General features: G+C 42.7%; 1 protein-coding gene across 1 annotated transcript; it reads right to left on the bottom strand.

Annotated features, from left to right (window-relative positions):
• Window positions 1–6,847: 6,847 nt before the first annotated feature.
• On the bottom strand, window positions 6,848–23,095 carry LOC119650880 (ectonucleoside triphosphate diphosphohydrolase 5). The gene is made up of 7 exons (XM_038054046.1): window positions 22,643–23,095; window positions 22,391–22,529; window positions 22,181–22,324; window positions 9,165–9,341; window positions 8,634–9,099; window positions 8,222–8,564; window positions 6,848–8,148 (listed from the first exon to the last, which is right to left on the bottom strand). Exons 1-7 carry the CDS (start codon window positions 22,925–22,927, stop codon window positions 8,059–8,061), a joined length of 1,644 nt encoding a protein of 547 aa, XP_037909974.1. The 5' UTR covers window positions 22,928–23,095; the 3' UTR covers window positions 6,848–8,058.

Genomic DNA, 23,095 nt, shown 5'->3' with positions numbered 1-23,095 from the left:
AGTGTACGGAGTTCAGATCTTCGATTCACCTGTTCTTCATCGATTTCGAGAATGGTTTTAATAACGTAAACAGGGAATGTATTTGGAGTGCTCTATGCAGGTGGGGAAACTGATCGCTATTATTAAAATGACATATGAATGCGCAAATGTGAAGTGTTCCATCGAGGTAAAATCTCTAAGAAATTCTAAGTCCAAAGCGGAGTTCATCGAGGTTGCATCATGTCACCGATATTATTACTTATTGTTATCGGTGACGTCCTCCATGATGTCCAGAAGACATAGACAACTTCAATGGACCATTACTTCTTTCCTCAAACACTACGCTCATAACATTTATTTGCTCTCTCATTGAGTCATAGACCTTGGCCAATAGCTCTGAATTTGGAAAGATAAGCAAATAGAGTCGGACTGAAAATAAACACCACCAACAAGGTTTTCAGTCTGACGGGTTATCGGACTCTGCCTACCGGCATTAATGGGCAGAGAATCGAATGCATTGATCCATGCATATATCGAAGCGTCATTTCTGACGATGGTAACTCTGAATTGGATGTCGCTAGATGCATTAACACCGCTAGATTCAACTTCGCTGCCTTGGCTAAAATCTAGAAAGATCAAATTGTTCTTAGGCACGTTCGAGAGAAGAATTTTTTGTCCCCTTCATGAGGATGGACGGTTCCGTGGTATACACTAGGACGAAATTTATGAGCGATACCACGACCGTTTGGTTATGGACAAACCCAAATCAATAGGTTGCGGTGGGCGGATCACTTAATACGTATAGAAGGAGCGATAGTGTAGGCCAGCACGCCAGATAGTTTTTATGAAATATCAAATTAGTGGAACTCGGCGTCAAATCGGGATGTCTAAAGTTCCTTACAAAGGAAGTCCTTGACCGGATACCACGACCCTCACCTCTTACTCATAATCTCCAATTCTTCATCTTCATCTCTGATACTATTTCAAACAAAATACTTGATCGGCGGACGGCAGAAGTGAGAATGGATAGATCACACATTGAGGAGAGGCGACAATTCTAGCTTGCACGTCGTGCAGTGGATTCTAACTTGCACGTCGTGCAGAGAAACCCAATCTCCCAAGATGATCGACATACGCTTGGGGCAGAAGAGAACATAAGGAGTGCGAGCATTTCGAGTAGTGCTGGAAGAGCGGACCGTATGCAATGGCATAGTTGATGCACTATGTCCGACCAAACAGGCAAAGCTAATATTCATGCTGAAGTGATTCCATTGATCCGCTGCACAGGAAGCAGTTAATTACCTTGCGAACACGATGGTATGATGTCTTGAGCATAGTTACAATGACATAAAAGTGGGTGGATAGACAAGGGTAGCTTCCTCCAAACTACAATTTTTAGTTTTCAATGTAAATATACAAAGGTTTGTACCGATGAAGGGGTAAGTTGCTCCCGAAATATATATTTACATTGAAAACTAAAAATTGTACTTTGGAGGAAGCTACCTTTGTCTATCAATTTTAGGCTAGACTACAAATACCAGAAAAAAAATCTAATCTTTATGAAAGCGGGTACCAAATACTATCGATCTGCTAACTCCCAGCCAACTTTTTCACTGATATCTTTCCGAGCCTCCCAACCAAACCGTATTGTGCAGTAAAGAACAAGATGATCAACAGATTACTCACAAATCACACATACAAGCCCTACGAAAATTGAAGTTTTGCCCTCTAAGTTCAACTGAAGCCGATCATATAAATCCCAGAAATCCTATTCATAGAAGCTCAGTCGGAACATTTGCAAGATTTTATCAAATTGACAAGAGCCATCCTTAATGGTCATATGCGTGAAAATATAGCCGACAACAGGTGCCATGGCAGAAAAGGGTTTGGAGCATGCAATGAAGGTGGTAAGTGTATAGTAGATTTTGCGGACACTCATGACCTTGTACTGAATACCTGGCCCATTAAACGAATGTCATCTTTCTACATTTTATAGTGAGAACAATGAAACGCAAATCGACTATATCCTCATAAAATTCCAACATTTATCACCGTTACTGACTGCAAACCCATTTCCTATGACAACATCGCACAACAACGTGGCCGTTGATTGCTGTCTTGCAAAGGCCCGCCGCAAAGTGGTGATTTTGTGAATAAAAGAAAAAGTAATCTCAATTGCGTAATTACCAACCATTACGACTGTAATCGGGGAAAACAACAGGACCTGACGAAATCGCATCTGACTTGTGGAAAGCGAAGCGCTGGGTCCCAACACTGAGGCTCAGTCAATTAATTAATCGGGTTATTCAGGAAGGTGTGTGTGTTTGAGGTGGGGAAAAGGCAAAGCATCTGAGCCCTCAGACCGTAGTGGTCCATTGTACTCGAACCCCCCTTTTAACGGAATATCCCGGATTCATTTGTTTCGCAGGATTTCCGTTAATAGATGTGATGCTACCCGCTGCAGTTGCAACACATAAACACCAAAAATCTGATGTCTGATGCGTTTATAGGTGGAGCACTCACATAGAAAATGTTCCGTGGATTCCGCTTCCACATTACAGAGTGGACACGTATGATCTTGGAGAATTCCTATTCTGAACATATGCCCAGCTAGTAAATTAAGGCCAGTCAGAATGCACATAATACCTCTGCAAGTCTTCCTGCTTTGCGACAGGATAAACTTTGCAGTATGTTTGTTTGGTTCTGACAGGAAATTTTAGTGTTTCTAGCAGCATTAAGGTTCAGCCACCTGTCTTTATGATAAGTTTGTTCCCAGTTTTTGAAACCAGGATGAGCCATTCTACTGACACCCCAATTGCAGATTCCGGTCCGGGTATGGGGGAAATCGAACCCTCTTTGGCTAAAGCATTCGAGATTTCATTTGCCTCTGCACCATAATGACCGGATACCTAGAATCGTTCCACCGTATTGAATCTAAAAACAGAGTTTAATCGGTTTTTAGATTCCTGAACGGTTTTTGAAGTGATCAAAGTACTTCCCAACGCCCTCAATACAGCTTGACTATCGCTACAGATTGTGATGCCAGGTTGCCGCCCTCAGAATCCCATAAACTTCAGCTTGAAAGACGATTGTATATTGACCCAAGGGAAAAGCCCATTTCTCGTTTTTATTCGAGAGGTAGACTCTTTCCAAAACCCTGTTCTGTTTTTGAGCCATCGGTGTAGACGACGGCAGTATATCCGGACTCATATTCTTCTGGTTGGTCCCAGTTTTCTCCTCGTTTCAAGATAACATTATTTCTTCTAGCAAATAGATGTATAGGGATCCGAGGATCAGAAGGCATTGCGAAAACTGGGTTCAGTTCTCCCAATGACCGTTCCAATGTTCTGTGCCCCCCATGTCTATTGTTTCCCCATAGATCCAATCGAATTTGTTTATGAACTGCTCTCATTGCAGTGCTCTGAATAAACAAATCCAAAGGCTGGAAATTGAGTAGTGCATTCAGAGTTGCGCCGGATGTCGAACTCATGGCACCGGTGATACCCAATCACACAGTTCTTTGCAGTGTAGCGAGTTTACAGCGGAAACTCTTTTGTTTCACCTTAACCCATTACACAACGCATGCATAAGCGACCTAATAATAGTAACATATATCCACATTACGACCTGAAGCCTAAGCCCCATGTCGAGGCAAGATCCACCTACACAGCCCATAAGCTGTGAGAGCTCGTTTCATATTTATCTCTAAATGTTTGTTCCAAAGAAGCTTCTTGTGTAGAATTATTCACAGATATTTCATTTTTTCGGAGAGTTGAAGGATTGTACCCCTCATCTCTGGAATGCAAAGACCATTCAGTTTCCTCCACTGTGGTTTTATTTGGATTTACAGAAAGTCCATGCATGAGACACCAACTGTCAATCAAATCAACGGCGCGTTGTGTATTTCCACACACCATTCCGAGATCTCAACCAACAGCCAGCACAGCCACGCGATCAGCATAAGCTTAAATGTGTATTAGCAGATTTTGCAGTTCGCATAGTAGTGAGTTGATCAGCATACTCCACAGAAATGACGATAGCACACCTCCTTGAGGACAGCCTTTCGTCGCTTCCGCTGTTAGGTAGCGATCAACACCCACTTCAGCACACCACAAATTCTCTACGTTAACATAGCGTAGATCCACTTTATTAAAGTTTCATCAACACCAAGCTCTCTGGCGGCATCACAGAGCTTTTGCAAGGGCGCACAGTCAGAAACCCCTTCAGTATCCACAAACACCCCCATCGCGAACTCGCCTTTAAAAATTGGGTCCTCTATTTTTGAAACCAAAGAGTGAAGAGCAGACTCACAGGACTTTCCACGTTGGTAAGCTTGTTGGCTTTCATTTAGTGGGTGCGACTTTAGCTCCTTCTTTCGAATGTGACGCTCAACCAGTCTATCCAGACATTTCAGCGAAAATGATGTTAAGCTGATTTTCCTAGGTTCTTCGGATTAGAGTAGTCATCGTTCCCAGATTAGGTATGAAGACTAAATTCACCTTCTGCCAGATGAAAGGCACGTAGCCCGGAGTAGGACATCCTCGAAAAATATTTTTTAGAAGTTGCCGTAAGAGCTCTATACCTTCCTTTAGCATCGCTGGATAGATGCCATTCATGCTAGGTACTTTGAAGTGTTCAAATGATAGTATAGCAGTTGTCGCCTTTTCATTGGCAATAACCGCTCACGCAGTGTCTCCTTGCAACACCTTCGTGTTGAAAGGTTTGTAGAAACCGCCAATTCTCTTCTTCTCACTTCTGAGACCTGTTCTCCCGGGTGGTATACTTCCAAAAGAGTCTGTATAGACTCAACTCTGGAGTTCGTGAAAAAACCATCCGGTTTTCTAAGAGAATTAAACTTGGCCAACTAATCCTTATTAAGGACTCTGTACAACTTGGAAGTCTCCCTTTCACCTTACAATTCCTGACAGCATGCTCTAAAAACAGTCCTGTTTCGAACGTTTTACGAGCCCCTTATATTCACGCTGTGAGTTCCGGAAGTTCAACCAGCCTTCATCTTTATTGCTTTTTCAAACACGATTTAGAAGTCGTCTGGTTGATTTCCTGGGCCTTCGCAATTCTCGGTTCCACCATGGAACCAGGAAAGTAGAACGCCATCTGACTGGCAAGAAAGCATCACCGTTCGAATATGAAAAAAGAAAGGTTGTCCGGCAGAATGTTCAAATTACCGCCCCATCCATTCCTGATAACCATATTAACGACATTATTCTAACAACCCTCAAATAAGCTGAGTTTGTGAAGAGCTACGAAACTACTAACGCAATGTACGCTGCGCGGTTAGTCATGGAGAAACACCGTGAGAAGCATCGATTTGTTAACATTGCACTGCTGGATCTAGAAAAAGCGTTTGACCGTGTACCACACGAACTCATCTGATATGCTCTGCGACAAATACCTAGTACCAGAAGAACCCGTGCGCTGGGTTTAGTTGCTGTACTACTATCACAAAAAGTGAAATTCGAAGAGTGGCAGGTATATCAAAGCCGCTTCGTGTTACTGTCGACGTTTATCAAGGAAGCGCCCTCTCACCATTCCTGTTTGTGCTTGGTATGGACACTGTCACACGAGACATCCAACGTCCAGCGCCCTATATACTATTTTATGCAGATTATGCTTTCCTGGCGTCTCATAGCAAAGTTGCTCAAAAATGGTATGATCACCTCATGCAACATACTCTCAGATTGAATCTGAATAAAACAGAATTTTTGTCGACCGGTCGTAGTGAAACAGGCCCTATCATTTCCAGTCACCTGCCCCAGGACTGAGCGATTTAAATATCTCGAGTCAATGTGATCAGTCAATGTTGAATTACGTTATGAAATTGTGACACAGCGGAGTTAACAATGTTGTTAATTCGATTGAGAGTGGCCACCATCGGTGTTCTCCGTGGCAGAGCAGGCCATGACAAAATTATAAATTCCAAAAAAAAATAAATTGTTTTTTGAAAGTCAGTGCAGAATTGGAGTTGTACACATCTATTCCTATTATTCTTTAAGCATAAAGATTAATTTGTATTTTCATCCGTTTAAGTTTTAAAAATATAAAAAGATTTTAAAGAAGAAGTCTAGAGATTTTTTTAGTGGTGACTCCAATAAAATTTGAATGAAAAGCTGTTCTAAGCATTTCAGATCATTATCAACTATTCCCGCATTTCTTTGGTTTGCCATTTTCAACCTGCATTTACCTTGGAACGGATTTGGCATCGACTTTCGATCAGTTTTGGTGCGTATAACCGATTAGAAGTACATAATTCTGCGGGAAAGGAAATCGAAACCGCAGATCCGAGAAGTCGGTCATTAATCGGCTGAAAACCCTTTCAAGAGCCTACAGGCGCGCGACAAGCAATCCCAAAGGAGCTCAAGAATCAATCCGTCGTTGACATCACCCATCCACGGCAGTAGTGACGAGCACTATCCAGATTCGACCGTCGTTTGTCCTTTTTGTGAAGACAATAGCGGCCGCAATCTAGATCAGGCCGTTGACAGAACAGAATGGCGCAACCAATCAGGAACCCGTTTCTGAACGGGAGAAAGGCTGAAGAAGAAAAAGACTTATTAGATTATTTGTTCGACGTGAGAGTCTGAAGAGGGCAAACCAACAATCCTTGCTCACATGATTGTCTCTCGCCTCATTTTTCTCTCTTAACATCAAATCACGAATCTTCCTCTTTTCTTCAGCCGCTCCTGCCTTCTCTAGGCAATCCTCAATCGTAACCTAGAAAGGAAAATTGAAAAAAATATCTGCAATCGCATCTTCGGCTAAATTCTGCGTCAACCCAATTGCACGAATGTCAATAATTTGTACAATTAAATATGAATATAGTCAAAATGGTCCTACAAATGAAAATCTGTTTTTTCAACACCTACAATCATCATTTTATTTTCTTTTTTTATTGGAAAAATTGTGTATACAACTCCTTATCTTGTTGACTCATGACATCTTTCCTTTTCATTTTTCTTATAACAATGTACATAGTTTTTGTGATTTGAGTCAATAAAATAGAGGCAGATAGGTAAAAGACTGAGTGCTTCTTGTACATATTTGAAAAAACTGGAACGTTTCGATTACAATTGTTTTATGAATAACTTGTGATAGCTAACCAGACCCAAAGTAAGAAGCTGTGAAAACTGTTATAAAGATTATGAACTTCAGTAACATATTGCAGAAAGTGAACTGTCTTATAATTATCTTGGAATTTAGCCACATTTCTTTGTACAATTGTTTGTTCAATTGTTTTGCGAGGGACAATTTAGACAAAAGAACCCAAGTATATATGGTGTGCAATTGAATTAATTTGAAGAAGATTTCTTAATGAAGAGTTCTCCGTTTTCATTTGATCAACAGAACAATCCTAGAAGAAACAATTCATAGTTTGAAAACCAGTTTTTATTACGATTTCATACTTCGTTATTGAGAAATTTAACTTGTTGCAATAGAAATTGTAGCAAATAAAAATGTTCATCTAAGGCACGGAATTCTATACCTTCATTTTGTCTAGTGTATTTACCCCCTTCTAACGCGTACAACCAGGATAGCAGAGAAAATTACGAAGATTCCAACCACTTAAACAAAATAGGATTGATTTGGAGCTGTGTTTTATGAAGCACATTCCACATACATAATATATAACATATTCCTTGCAATAAAAAAAAACGCCGAATTAATTGTTGGACGTTATCCAATTAAAAAATAAAACTAGTTAAATACTTCTACTATCATCGAGTAAACAAAGGAATTAATTCCGAAGGTATCAGGTGAGAGACAAAGCCAACCGACACCGTAAAGTCGTCTATCGCGCAAGGATATATTTTGAAACTACTCAATAGTGTGCCAACCTACTTAATCTAGTTTATTCCAGCAAACATATTTAACAAAACACCACAATCGTGTTTCAATAGATTTGGAGACCTATTAGGTTCGATTGGCTTTGGGAAAGGGAATCACCGTTCTTGCGCACGGTCTATATGGAAATATTAATGTTTTTGATTTTTCTAAGTGTTTATTTTTGATTAGTCTTTATTTTTCAACCGGAAAAATTCTTATCAAATTAAACTTAAATATTTATGATATTTTCTTCTCATTGCTAGTCAACACATTGTACGCACAGCCGAGAGCCCAGGATATTTCGTGCCCGTCAATTTTCTTATAAAGCTGTAAAGGAATGAAAAACGGAAGTGTTATGGTAAATAATTTCAAAAGCATAAAACTAGCAAAATAGACTCACTTTAACTACTTTCTTATTCTCTAGTCCGTATCCCTCGTGAAGCAGCACAGAAATAAACGATAGATCTAAACACATGAACGGTTGATCGGTGTTCGCATTCGCGCACACTTCCTGAGCTTTCTTTCGATAGTCCTCAACAGCAATTTCACCACCTTGGAAGGGGTCTATTAAACCTGTCTCGATGGCACGCTCAAAGTAGTAGCTGAAGGCAGCCACTGTATGTTGTTTAAGTGTTATAGGCTTGGGTTTAACCAATGGTATCACAATGCTTTTGATTTTGTCCAGGCACGCTTCGAAATCGACCACGGGGTTCTCGGACGTTGACTTTGAGTGATCTTTACCGCTGAAGTTGAAAGTTAGTTTGGTAAATATTTATGCAATGCTCTTGGCAATCCATAAAAAATAAACTTACCTCACTGAATATTCAGCATTTGAATATGTCCACGATTTATTTCTCACAATTGGATTAACACACTCGCTTTCGATAATAGTTTGATTCTTTGGTAATTTGTTTGTGAAAACTTGATGGCGTACGGCCATCAATCCGAGGCCTAAGTAGCTGTGTGTAAACACATTGACCTCCTTATTTGCCATTCTCACAGGATGTATAAACTTTTCGAAAATTGGAATCTGCTCAGGATCTGCCGGAGAAAATGTAACCTGTGTACTAGCCCCACCCAAATCAAGAGCTGCAGCTTGATCTGATTTCGACAGGCGGCCCAACAAGAAATTTACAGTAAACCATGAGAAAATCCCTTCGTCGGTTCCGTCCATAATCTCCACAGCATTGTTACCGATAAGGAATCCCGATTTATAAAATAGTTCCCGGACAGCATTCAAAATATTTTCGGCTTTTTCTTGGGGTAAGAGTCGCAGGCCTAAAACATTTACTCCCATGAAATAGATACAAACAAATATTGCGTCGTTTATTATTAAAACTTACCAGCTGTAGCTTTGAGAACGATCGGTGTTTCGTGCCATTTATTTTCTGGAATAAATTTACGAGCCTCGTCTAACAATAATTTAATACTATTCGCACCTTGTTCGGGCTTATCAACAAAGGACGATAAACCTGGTTTGCGTTCTTTAAATAGTTCCTCATCTAATATCAATTTATTATCTGAAACAAAAAGAAAGAATTATAATTAACATTTTCTCCTTCCGTCCCAAAAAAAACCGAATGTGTCCTTTTTAACTAGTTATAGTATACCTAACAACTAATATGATGTATGTCAAGCAAGCCTATAATTGACAGGGATTAGTATAGTATATTCCCTACTCCCAAGTATTTCCACTTGGCATCTGGCATTAAGTATCCTCGGTGTCTCAGGCTAGCAAGTGCCGGACACTGTCCCAGAACATGCATGGAGGTTTCATCACTCTCCGAACAAAATCTGCAAATATTATCCCTAGATGTCCCTAACTTCCCCAGGTTACTGTTTAGCCGGCTATGGCCAGTGTGTATGATCCGAAGACTTTTGTTGATGAAGTTTAAACAATCCTTCGACCGCTTGGCTTCGTATCCCCCAAGAGCGCTCTGGGCTGCTGCGTTCCTGGTCGGATCGTCTAATATATAATAGTTCCCTACGCCGTTCCCCCTCATTTTTCAACGTCGTAGCTATGAACCCATTTCCCATTCCACAGAAGGGTTCTGGCCCGTTAGAGGCGTCCCTGCCCCTTTCCTGGCCATCTCGTCCGCTGTCCCATTGCTCTCTAACCCAATATGGCCGGAAAGCGATAGCATCCAGACCTTATTATTCGAGCCGAGCGTGTTCAATCTCTCACGCCATTTTATAGCAGTTTAGAGTTCACCTGGTTTGACCTGAGTACCTTGCTGGCCGCTTGGCTGGCGGTTAGAATATCAATATTTTGCCGCCGGTACATTTAGCTATGGCATATATTTCCGCCTGGGACATACTAGTGTGTTTAACCACTAATTCAAGTTTGCTCTGTTACTCCAATGTGTTTCAAATTCCTTGTCGAAATTAAAAATCATTGTCATGCTACTCCTTGGTATCAGTAATTCGTGGTACCAACTACCATTTTCCATCGATTTAGGTCTCACTGATACTGCTGCAGAAGCACCAACAACGCTTCGGATAGAAACTGACCTCCTGAAGAAAACGGTTAATGATTGGTGTCTAGAATGTGCACACTCTCCTTGACAACGGTACCGACGGAATGCTCACTTTCTCCAACTCGAGCGAGAATTCTTGCGATACATACTGGGCATTCTGGGCCTAAGCAAAGTGAGTGGAAAGCCAAGTGGTATCAAACGCGAATCCAGTGTCGGATTATCGATTTGATCGATGATCTTGTCACAAACGAGCAATCGCGACCACAACGATGGGTAGCAGGGAGTCGAGTTCGAGACGCCGACCGATATGGACCACAATATGTTCCGTGTTAAAAAACGTGAAATAAACAATTCTGGTAAATCAGTTAAAGACTTTGCTTTCTGTCTCGGCCCCTTTGACAGATCAGAAGTGGGATCTTCCTTTTCGGTTTCGGTGAATGCAAAATGCCGCGACAAAAATTCGCAATCGCAGATTTAACGTGCCCGGTATTACGGAAGTTGCTGCGCGACCGGGAGTTGAGATCGGCCGGGCGAAAACCGTATTTAGTGAAGCGGTTGATCGACAGTGAAGGTAGCGATGAAATCGAATTGTCCGACAACGAAATCGAGGACAATGACGACGACCTTCGACAGACGGTTTCCGCTTTGGTGGAAAATGTGGCGTCAATAATGGCGGCCATTAAAAATGGCCAAGTCGGTGTACCACCCGTACCACCTGTTCCACCCGTTCTATCAGCGGTCCTACCCCAGGACGACGATGCTATTGCCGAAGCCCATCATCAACGCACACCATTCAATATTACCGCACCGACTCATTCAACGGCTTTCGGCGATATCGAGCCGACACTACGACGGCGCAACGAGACGATGACGTCAACTCGTCAACCGACCGCGGAATACGTATTTCAACCACGAGATGTTATCGGGATTCTACCAAAATTTGACCCGCTCGACGATGTGTCCCCATCAGCCGAACAATTCATCGACCGAATTGAAAAATTGGCTCAGGTATATCACTGGGAGGAATACCTCGTTCTGTTTGCCGCTCAGGCTAAGTTGAAAGGCCCGGCTAAACGATGGATTGACGGATTGCAAACGACGTTTGCAACGTGGGAAGAATTCTCCAAAGCGCTAATTGCAGATTTCCCCAGTCGATTTACGACAGAATATATGCGACAGCGGCTCGATAGCAGCCGTCGCGCACACAACGAAACAACCGAAGAATATTTTTTCCGCGTCTGCGCAATGGGACGACGGGCGAAGCTTGACGACGAAACGATCGTGTATTACATACGACGAGGGCTTTGTATGAAACCATTACAAACTGCCATAGCCACGATGCATTTCAACACGCCGAGCGAAATGCTAGTGGCCATACGACGATTTGTAGCGAACGATCCGGGAACGAACGATAGTTCCAATAGCGTTCGGGGTGAACGAATGAATATACTCCGATCGCCGCCGCTGCTGAATGCTGCAAATCGAAACTCGAGGCTATGTTACAATTGTTTCGAAAGAGGGCATTTGTCGTTGAACTGTCCGAAGCCGCAACGAAGACCACGATGCGTGAAATGCAATAGAACTGGCCATGCGCAGAATGACTGCCCGACAGCCGCGCGAACAGAAGCCAACCGCCGAGAGACAATAAATCGTATAGCACAACACACAGACAACAAATTGCTAACGAAGACAGTGGAAATAGGCGACGATGAATTTGAGTGTATTGTGGACTCAGCAAGTAGCTGTTCTTTGATCAGACAGTCTGAGGCTCAACGAATTGGACAGATTAAACAATTCGAGCCAGCACAACAACTTAAAGGGTTCGGTGGAGCTGAATACCTTTGCAATAAGAAAATAATTGCAACAATCAGAATTGACGACGTGATACTGGAGGGAGTTTTGTATATCGTGGACGACGAGCAGATGGATAAGCCGATACTCATTGGAACCGATATTCTACTGCGAGAAGGTAGGTGCTGCACAATTCGTGGTCGTGAATTTAAAATGAAATCGGAATTCGAGAACATACGAACCGGACCAATATCATCAATCGATAAAGAACAACTGTTTGAAGTATTGGAAAAATGGCATAAGTGTTTTTCTACTAATTTATCAACGATTGGTCGTTCAAATTCCACCGAAATGGAAATCCGTGTTACAACCAGCAAACCAGTCAGTCGACAGCCTTACAAGGTTCCGTTCCCGAAGCGATTGAAAGTGGAAGAAATGATCGACGAGCTACTGAAAGCTGGAATAATTCGACCGAGCGAGTCGGAATATTCACCTCCGGTCATACTGGTCGCGAAATCAGATGGTACAGACCGACTTTGTACCGATTATCGAGCATTAAACGCGATTACAGTGAAGGAACCATTCCCAGTTCCCAGTGTGGAAGAGCAAGTGGCACAATTGGCCGGAAATTCCTTCTTTACTACGCTGGATTTCATTTCAGGATATTACCAAATCCCGATTGCCGAATCATCGAAAAAGTATATGGCTTTCGCCACTCATATAGGCCAATATGAATTCAACGTAGCTCCATTTGGATTGACCAACGCTCCATTCAAATTCCAAAGAGAAATCCGAAAAATCACATCGAGAATGAAACGACGACTAGTATCTTACGTTGACGAAATCATCATACCGAGCAAAAATATCAAAGAAGGCTTGGAAGCGTTGGATGAGTTCTTAGGAATATTAGCGGAAATCGGTATGACATTAAATATAAAGAAATGTACATTTTTAGCGACCGAAGTATCCTTTTTGGGACATCGAATCACTAAACCGATGGAATCCAGAAATTCCCAACACCTAGTAATCGAACCGAGGTTCGACGGTTTCTTGGACTAACTAGTTTCTTTCGACGATTCGTTCAAGGATATGCTCAGATAGCTTTACCGTTAACTCGATTGCTGAAAACGAAGGATGCGGAACCATTTACATGGACATTTCTTGAACAGGAAGCATTCGATACCTTACGAAGAGCTCTTTATCATCCACCGATTTTAGAGATCTACGACGTCAAGCGACAGCACGAAGTCCACACGGACGCGAGTTCGAATGTACTCGTAATTGCTGGAGTGTTACTTCAAGAGAGCGACAACGGGTTAAAACCTGTCATGTACTTCAGTCGGAAGTGCTCGGAGACCGAAGCGAAATATCACAGTCATGAGCTAGAGGTTCTAGCCATAGTCGACAGCCTGGAACGGTTCAGAATGTTTTTGATCGGAAAGAGGTTTCGTGTCATTACTGATTGTGCTGCAATAACATCTACGAAAAATAAAACGCCGTTACATCCTCACATTGCTAGATGGTGGCTACGTCTTCAGGAATTCGATTGTGAATACATCCATCGAAGTGCTGACCGCATGCGACATGTAGACGCTCTGAGCAGAGCACCCGTAGAGCCTCCAAACCCAACCAAGACAGTCGCCGACCTCGTCCTTATGACCGATGACCTGGGACACTTTGCTGCGGAGAAAACTTTAGATCGATTGAGGAAAGATTTTTGGTTCCCGAAAATGAGAAAATATGTCAAATCATATATATCAGCATGCATGGAATGCGTGTACAATAAGACGGTGACAGGGAAGGCCGAAGGGCAGCTATACATCGACACTGTGAAACCTATTCCCTTCATGCGATTGCACCTGGATCATGTAGGACCACTGCCGAAGACGTCACGAGGAAATCAATATATCCTGGGAATCACCGATCCTTTTACTAAATTTACAGTCTTAAAAGCCGTCCGTAGCGTAAACACCCAGCCAGTAATACGAGCGTTGAATGAATTGACTTCGTATTTTGGGCTACCAGCTATTGTCGTCACCGATCGAGGCACAGCTTTCACTTCTCTGTAAATTAAACGGGATCCAACACATTCAAACAGCTGTTCGAACACCTCGAGCCAACGGCTCAATTGAAAGAATTAATCAAACGATTTGCAAATGTCTTCGAGCCAGCTGTGTAAGCGATTCAGATTGGGACACAGCTATCCGCGACATCCAGTGGGCTTTGAACAGCAATACAAATGCAACGACCAAATATAGTCCGAACGATCTCATATTCGATTTTCGAGTGCGGGACGTTGTTCATAACCGTCTCATAAAAGCCATCCACGATGAAGCGAACGATTCACAAGAAAGTATCGATATCCGACGGGAAAGGGCAACTAAAGCGATTGAAGCCGAGCAGGCAAAATGGAAGCAGCGATTCGATAGGCAGCGCAAGAAGCCTTCTCAATATCAGGAGGGTGATCTGGTCGTGATTACCAACGTTGCTCCTTCGACGGGGTTCTCTCGAAAGCTGGAGCCGCGATATCGAGGGCCGTATGTAATTTCGAAAGTCTTAAGGTTCGACCGATACGTCGTTGAAGATATCGAAGGTCTCCAACGTCTACAAAGGCGCTTTAATTCGGTGTTCCACGCCGAACATCTTAAACCGTGGTGCACAGCTGCACCTTTCCTCGACAACGATACCGATGGGAGCGAGAACGAAGAAGACCCGGGGAACGTGCCCGGCCAGGAGTCCGATTTGTCAGGAGTGGCCGAACTGTCACAAACGAGCAATCGCGACCACAACGATGGGTAGCAGGGAGTCGAGTTCGAGACGCCGACCGATATGGACCACAATATGTTCCGTGTTAAAAAACGTGAAATAAACAATTCTGGTAAATCAGTTAAAGACTTTGCTTTCTGTCTCGGCCCCTTTGACAATCTTGTGAGCGGATACAGACTACTCATCCAAACAGAAGAAAAATCATTTCGACCATCATTGCACTTAAATGAAATAAAGCCGCTGACCTTGATGATCTCTCCGCAAAGCTATTCATCGTTGCTCCTGCAGTTTCTGCAGATCTGCTACTTCTATAATACTTATACGGAAATCCTGAGAATCCGAGACATTTTACAGAGTGGAAAAAGGAGATTACCGTTATGATTCCGAAAAAAAGGCACCCATCTTCAGTGCGACAATTGGAATATTTGCGTACTCTTCTATCGCAAACATAACAGCTAAAACAATCCAGAGACACACAAGGAACACCTCAAAGGCTTGATCGGCAGAGAGCAGGGACGTTTCAGGGAATCTAATAATTATTGTCACAGCGACATATAATTGAATACTGTACCGAAGTAAAACCTTAGAGAAATCGGAAATACAAAGCGGAGTCCATCAGGATTGTTTCTTGTCGCCGATATTATTTTTTTTGTTATCGTTAACGTTCTTCGTTCTGCCTTAGCTGGAAAACGTGGAGGGCTTCAATGGACCATGCCATATTTCCTCAAACACCTTAACTACACAGATGATATCTGTTTGCTGTCTCACCGAGTCATAGAACTTAGAAAACTGGCCTTGGATTTGTAGAGTCAAGTAAAGTCAGACTAAAGATACATACCAACAAAGATACCAAGGTTCCCAAACTGAAGCTGATTTCACACGTATACGATTCCATTCAGTTCGATTCAATTTCGATTCTATTTCGGTAGCTGCCGACAAGTGTGAGGGTAATTTCACACTTATACAGTTCCATTCGATTCGGTTCGTTTGCGGTTCTGTTTAGGTCGCTGGCGACAACTGAAAGTAATATCTATTCGTATCGTGAGAGCATTCATTGCTATACGGTTTCAATCAGGTGCCGAATAAACACCGAATGGAACCGTATACGTGTCAAACGAGCCTGACTGGTGATTGCACTTTTCCTATCTGCATTAATGGGTAATGTATCGAAGCGAATGCGGTTATCTCAACACCAACATCAAGTTAAGACTGTTCCGTGCTAATGTTTTTTCTGTGTTGCTATATGTGAGTGATAATACTCTTATTCAAAACCTTCAAACCTTCGTCAAGACTTATCTATACACGCTATACAGACACACTGGCATGATGCAATTTCGAACGAAGAGCTTCGTCGACGCACAGGCCAGGTGCCAGTGGACGAATTGATTAAAAAGTGGAAGCGACAGTGTATGGGTCACACATTAACCCTTATCATATTATATTTTATTTATTTTTTACGCCGTTTATTATCATCTACAATTGACGAACCCATCAACTTTTTTTTACCAAATTTTAAAGTAATTTCAAAATGATGTTCAGGCCAAGCATATTTCGTGCATGGTAGGTAGGAAGGTAGGTATCAGTGGCCGCTCCGAGGAACCCAATTAGCGCTGTGGTGCGCCGTTTTAATGCCACAAACTTCTAAAACCGTGACTGCTGTTATGAGAGCAGAGACGCAGAGTCTAGCCGGCTCGGATCCTCAGAGCCAGCCCGTAGCTTTCACGAAGGATAGCAACTCTCTCACCCCGCAGCCAGAAATCTCTCTGAAGTCCCCAAAGAATGGTCTGCCGAGTTTCCCTAGCCTGACTCTAGCTAGAGCTAGGCAATCGCAAAGAAAGTGCATCGGGGACTCTCTTCCTTCTCCGCAGCTTCGGCAATGCAAATTGTAGGGTATGCCCTATGGGCCAGTGCCCCGTGCAGACCGCCGTAATCTTGAATGCATTTGCAAGCGTCTAGCACAGGAGCTCTCGTGATCGGGCTATATTATAAGCGGGCCAAATTCTCCTTAACTTGACACAGCTCGTAAGTCTTCGCCATCTAAGTCCCGCGACTGCCAGGTAGTGCGAGTAAACTCTGCCCCAGACAGCCCCCAACGAAACACCGACTGTATTCATCGAAGGGCTGCCACAGAGGAGAGCCTCACCTGGCCAATCCGTCAGCCCGCTCGTTCCCCTCTATGTTCCTATGCCCGGAAATCCAAAGGAAGGTGACCTTGAGCGTGCCGTCCAAACGGTTCAGCGCGTCTCTGCACTACCCTGGCAGCCTGCAAGATGTCGTCGCTGAAGACAAGGCCTTGATGGCCGCTTGACTGTGGCTATGTTACGCTTGGGGCTCGAATCTCGTTCCAGCCATCGACAGACTTCCAATATCGCCAGTACTTCCGCTTGGAATACACTGTCAACACCTGGCAGACCATACGACTTGGATACACTGTGTATATTTGATAAAACCCCCGCGCCGACTCTACAGGTCATCTTTGATCCATCGGTAAGGAATGCTAAGTCATAACCCTGCAACACGCCGCCGGTCTGCCACTTTTCCCTGGTTAGAAAATCCACAGCAAAGTTTCCCGTGAAGTTCAGTTTGCGTGTGGTATAGTGCATGGTATTTTTGCCATTTTTATATGAGTACACATGAAAACGTTTTCTTTTCCATGGTGATGCCAAATGCCGTAGTGGTACACATTCATCGCAAATAGCAGCAGTATCACGTGTTTCTCGTCTCGTATGCCTTCCAGGAAATACTTCAATCAATAGACCATTGCATTCACTACAACCACATCAAGCAAATTATAAAATGCTGCCATTGACCATCGATTTAAAATTCTACCAGAAAATCCTTTCGTCAAATTTTGTGCTCGACTACCGTTAGGGGCTGTATTTCAGTAGCAACCATACCTGTGTGCTGTAAGCATAGCTGTTTGAAGAGACACAAAATCCAACATTTCATTTCATAGTTGGCAGCTGAATGGAATATGCTGCCAAAACAGACAGCGTCCACACATTGGACTCAACTATTCATGGACTGGTACTTTTTTTGTGTATTCATTATATAAGAGCAGAAATCAAACATTCTTCTTAATCAATAAATGGAGTGCAATTTGGAACATCTTCAATGGCATTGTAGCTCTCATTTGCTGCTTTCTCATTTCAAACTTCTGGCATACTTTCCCCATATAAGCGATATACTCCAGCAAGATGCATGAAAAATAATCAAGTTGAAATTCATACATTCGCCTTTGTACTCTATATATGCACTGTATCTGATCGTATACTAAGAACCGTTTCGTAGCTATTTCTACCAGGACAACATTACGCACCTGCCATATGAGGAGCACCTGAGGCAGAACAGTAAAGAAGGATTGCATATTTCTCGGGCAGTCCTGGAAGAAGCTGAAGCGGATTTTAGTAACTGACGAACGATGGCGCATAGGCTTGGTTGAGGCCCTGTCCATCAATAAGGAATAAATGGCAACCATATTTCTTCCCAATAACATTTTATGATTCCCATACTACTTCATAATCATGTAACAAATCCGAAAAATCATATTTTTAAATATATAACTATTAGTGGCATATGTGGTGGGCGTTGACATTACATGCTGGTATTATCCCCATGTCTTTACTCCTGACATATTGGATAGCTCTGATTAATGTTCTACTGGGAACTTCTCCTGTGTTATAGGAGAAATATGAAGAACACCATAGAATCTCTTTATCTCTCTGTTGACTTTTTATGGTTAGTTTGACCGTTGTGGTGTCGCCATCGCATATGTCATTAACCAAATTAGCCTGGAAGTCTTTTGAGACCACCATTTCCATACAACAGATCAGCATGTTGGAAATTTAGGCCCCTGACTACCCCACCAACAACTCATGGTTCTTATATGACGTATATAAATGTCTTGCAGCTATTAATCCGACAACTGATAAATGCAGTCACCGCTTTACAATGTTACCGGTACACTGCAGAACCCAGGCATGGACTTTGGGCACTGGAGGGTAAAGTTCATGAGTGCCAGGAAGAACAAATCTACAAACGTGGAGGGTTTTAACTTAGTATTCGAACTGGACCAAAAGAGTCTGAATGTGCTCAGGGGAAGTCACCATATGGTGCTCCACTTTTTCCTATATAGACTGAAATTCAGTCATATCAGGAAACTGTAGGGCACCATCTTCATTTTGAGAACAAAGAACAATGATGGTGCTCGACTCACACAATATAGAGCAAATTGCAGCATATTCGGTGCGCTCTCCCACAATGAAGCTGCGCGCGGAGGACAATGTATACATTGGCGGAACCCCCGTATGGGGGCTCGCACTGGTGAATGGACTACAGAGTGAATCCTACCTGCTAGTAACTTCTCCTACACCTCCCAAGGAACAGGCAGAAGAAAGGGAAGCCAGAGATGTAAATGGAACTAACTTGATGCCAATTCGAGTGATCGAATCTATGCAAACCGGACACCGCAAACCAATCAAAGTGCTAAGTGGAAAACAGACGAATGTTCTGCGGGATGAGATGAAACTTTTCATGGATGAGGACATGGGAACTGCGCTACCTCCATGTGCGGCTTTTCTCAGAGAAATCAAACACGAGGGGTTCGAGTCTCTGGTGGTAGGGTGTGGGGGGAAATCCAGTCGCACCCGGACTACCGCATACGCTTCTAACTGTTTTCCATCACACAATAGACTAAGTTTATGTCGAAAAACATAAAGATTGGTCAAATCAACCTGCAGCATGCCAAAGCTCCCTCCTACCTGTTGGCAGCGAGAATGACAAAGCTACAGAATTTCCTCTATATCTTTCTGGTGCAAGAACCGTGGGTTCGATTTAACATCGCATTGGATCAGTAAAGGGAGCTAGGATCTTCTACGGTGAAAGATCCATAAGACCGAGAGCTTGCGTCCTGATGTCAAGACGGTTAGAGGCAACCACGCTGAGACAATACTGTTCCCAGGACTTAGCTACGGTCATCATACAATACCAGATAAATGGCGAGAGAATTCAAGCTGACTATTGCGGGCGAACAGTCTGCAGTACAAAGACGGAACCCTAGGAAAACGGATTGGACAAAGTTCAATGAACTTCTTGGCAATAAACTACAGTTCCCTAGACGACTAAAGACGCTGTGTCGGCCAAGTTGGACTCTCTTAGAAAGCCCGACGGTACTTTCAAGAGCTCCAGACTGGATTCAGTACAGACCCTCGTGGAGGTACACCACCCGGGAGAACGGGTGAGAGAAGTGGCATGGGGAGAGTTGACGGTTCTTGCAACCCCTTCAACACGCAAGTGCTGCAAAAGGAACTGGAACACTGCGAAAGCGGTTGTTACCTATGAAAAGGTGAGAGCTGCCATACTGTCCTTTGAACATTTCAAAGCACCTGGCATGGATAGCATCTATCCGGCAATACTAAAGGAGGGTATGGAGCAGAAGAAGAATTTTTCGAAGATGCCTTACTCTGGGCTACGTGCCTTCCTCTTGGCAAAAGGTTAAGGTTTTCTTCATACCGAAACCTGGGAAAGATGACTATTCTAATCCAAAGAACTTCAAACAGATCAGCTTGACTTCATTCTTGCTGAAGGGTTTGGAGAGACTGGTGGAGCGTCACATTCGTGGAAACGCACTTAGGTCGCACCCACTTAATGAAAACCAACATGCTTACCAGCGTGGAAAGTCCTGTGAGTCTGCTCGTCACTCTATGGTCACAAAGATAGAGAATGCATCTTTGAACGGTGAGTACACGATGGGAGTGTTCGTGGACATTGAAGGGGCTTTTGACTGTGCGCCTTTTCAAAAACTTTGTGATACCGCCAGAGAGCATGGTGTTGATAATGCTTAATCAAGTGGATTCATGCTACGCTAACGCAGAGATTGCTGTGCGCTGAGGTGGGTGTCGATCGCTATCTAACTGCAGAAGCAACGAAAGACTGCCCTCAAGGAGGAGTGCTTTCGCCACTTTTGTGGAGTATGCTGATCGACTCACTACTATGCGAATTGCAAAATTTGCCAATACACGCTCAAGCTTATTCTGATGACGTGGCTGTGATTGCTGTTGATCGAGATTTTGGAACGGTGTGTAGGAATATACAACGTGACGTTGATTTGATAGACAGTTGGTGCCAAAACCACAATGGTATTGTTCACAAAAAGGATGGACTGGATGGATGGATGGACTTTGCCTCCCTGAGATGCGGGGTACTACCCTTGAACTCTCCAAAGAAGTGAAATATCTGGGAGTCAACTCTAGATAAAAAACATGTAGAAGTAAAGATGAAACGAGCTCTCACAGCTTATGGGCTGTGCAGACGGACCTTTACCTTGACATGGGGACTCAGATCTCATGTGGTAATGTAGATATACGTTGCCATCATTAGGCAGGATATACGGAAGTTTTCTACACCGATGACTCAAAAACAGGAGAGTGTTCTGAAGCCGGAGTCTACCTCTCGAATAAAAACAAGAAGTGGGCTTTTCCTTTGAGACAATATGCAACGATTTTTCAAGCTGAAGTTTATGCGATCCTAAATGTGGCAACCTGGGTGATTGACGAGCGGTTGAAATCTGCAATCTGCAGTGATAGCCAAGCTGCATTGAAGGCGTTGAGTAGCCCTTTGATCACCTCGAAAATCGTTTAGGAATGCAGAAACCGTTTGAACTCTATCTCTAGATTCTGTGGCGTAGAGGGAAATGAAATCTCGGATGCTTTAACGAAAGAGGGGTCAATCTCCCCTGTTTTCAAAAACTAGGAACAAGCTTCCCACAATGACAGGTGACATACCAAACTTTTCCTGCCAGAACCGAACATGTGTGCCGCAAAGTTTATCCCATCGAAAAGCAGGAGGACTTGCAGGTGTATTATGGGCATTCTAACAAGCCATAATTCACTTGCTGGGCATATGTTCAGAATAGGAACTATTGAAGATAATACGTGTCCCTCCTATAATGAGGAAGCGGAATCCACGGAGTATTTCCTATGTGAATGCCCCGCCTATGAAGAATATATTTTTACTGTTTTAGATAAAGTTATGAAAAAATGCAAATAACACAATGCTTCCCTCTTCTGGCCTTGGTAAATATTTTTAGGCATGTTTTAGAGGACTCAATCTGTATATTTCTTGCCTAGTCCATCAAGGTTCTTCTGCTTGACTTTTACAAAATGAAAATGGAAATACATATTAAACTTCGAAACCTGAAAAACGATAGTTTCCGGAAAGTAAATAAATAGAAATGTGTAAGATGGTATGATTAGATGCGCTTGCATATACTGTCTAAGAAGCAAATTTTCTTAATTAAGCAATGAAACAGAATAAAAGCAACTTACCTAGAATACTTCTATGGAATTTGTACGCGAGCACACGACTCCCCGTCGATCCAGCATCAAAAATAACAGCATACTGTTCATTTTGATAACCGAATTTCGATGCAATTCGCTCAACAATGGGTGTCATTGTGTCCAAATATAAAACTAATATTAAGGAAAGAAAAATTAATCTGAATTCGAAAAAGACTAGTCTCATTAAGTCTATCTTACCTAGAACAAGCGATATCAAAATTACACATATTATCAGGCATAGGAAGGAAAATTTCAAATTTTGTGGTAATCCTTTCTTATTGCTTCCAAGGTGGGATCGACGTGACCCCTTCGGGCGATCTTCATCTGATTGCGCCAACTGAAAAATATGAAATTAACTTTATAGAATTTTCACGAGTTTCGCTTGTAATATTATCCAAATCTCTTGAATCAATTTCAAATTCACTGCATACGTGAAACAATATAAATTACCGAATTTTGTGTTGCTTCAACGGAATTAACAATTGGAGTCAAAGCTTCCAATGGAACTTCTACAGGTATAGTAACTTGTTGATCATCCCGTGAGGAATTGGTCAAATTTTTTGAAGAACTTTCAATGCAATCAGGACATAGAGATACGAATCCGTTCAGTCTTATATTATTTCCAGACTGATCATTTGAAGAGTCTGTTGATTGGTCGTGGCAATGACTTGTATTGAGTACAGACAAATCAGTCGATTTGGCAGACTTCACTTGAGAGCACTTTGCACATGTCATTTTTATTGGTAGCGAAACTATTCGTTTGTATAAAAATTATTATATAAATGAAAACACCGTTAAAATCACATGGAAAACTTGACTTGTATCGAAAATTCGGATTATAGACAATGCGATTGCGTGTTCCACATCGGAATGAACAAACTGACTGCAAGGGTTTACCACGGA

This window comes from Hermetia illucens, chromosome 3 (genome assembly GCF_905115235.1).
Source record: "Hermetia illucens chromosome 3, iHerIll2.2.curated.20191125, whole genome shotgun sequence".
NCBI classification, from domain to species: Eukaryota; Metazoa; Arthropoda; class Insecta; order Diptera; family Stratiomyidae; genus Hermetia; species Hermetia illucens.
Note: the sequence above shows the minus strand (reverse complement) of the source record. Positions and strands in the feature narration are given on the sequence as shown.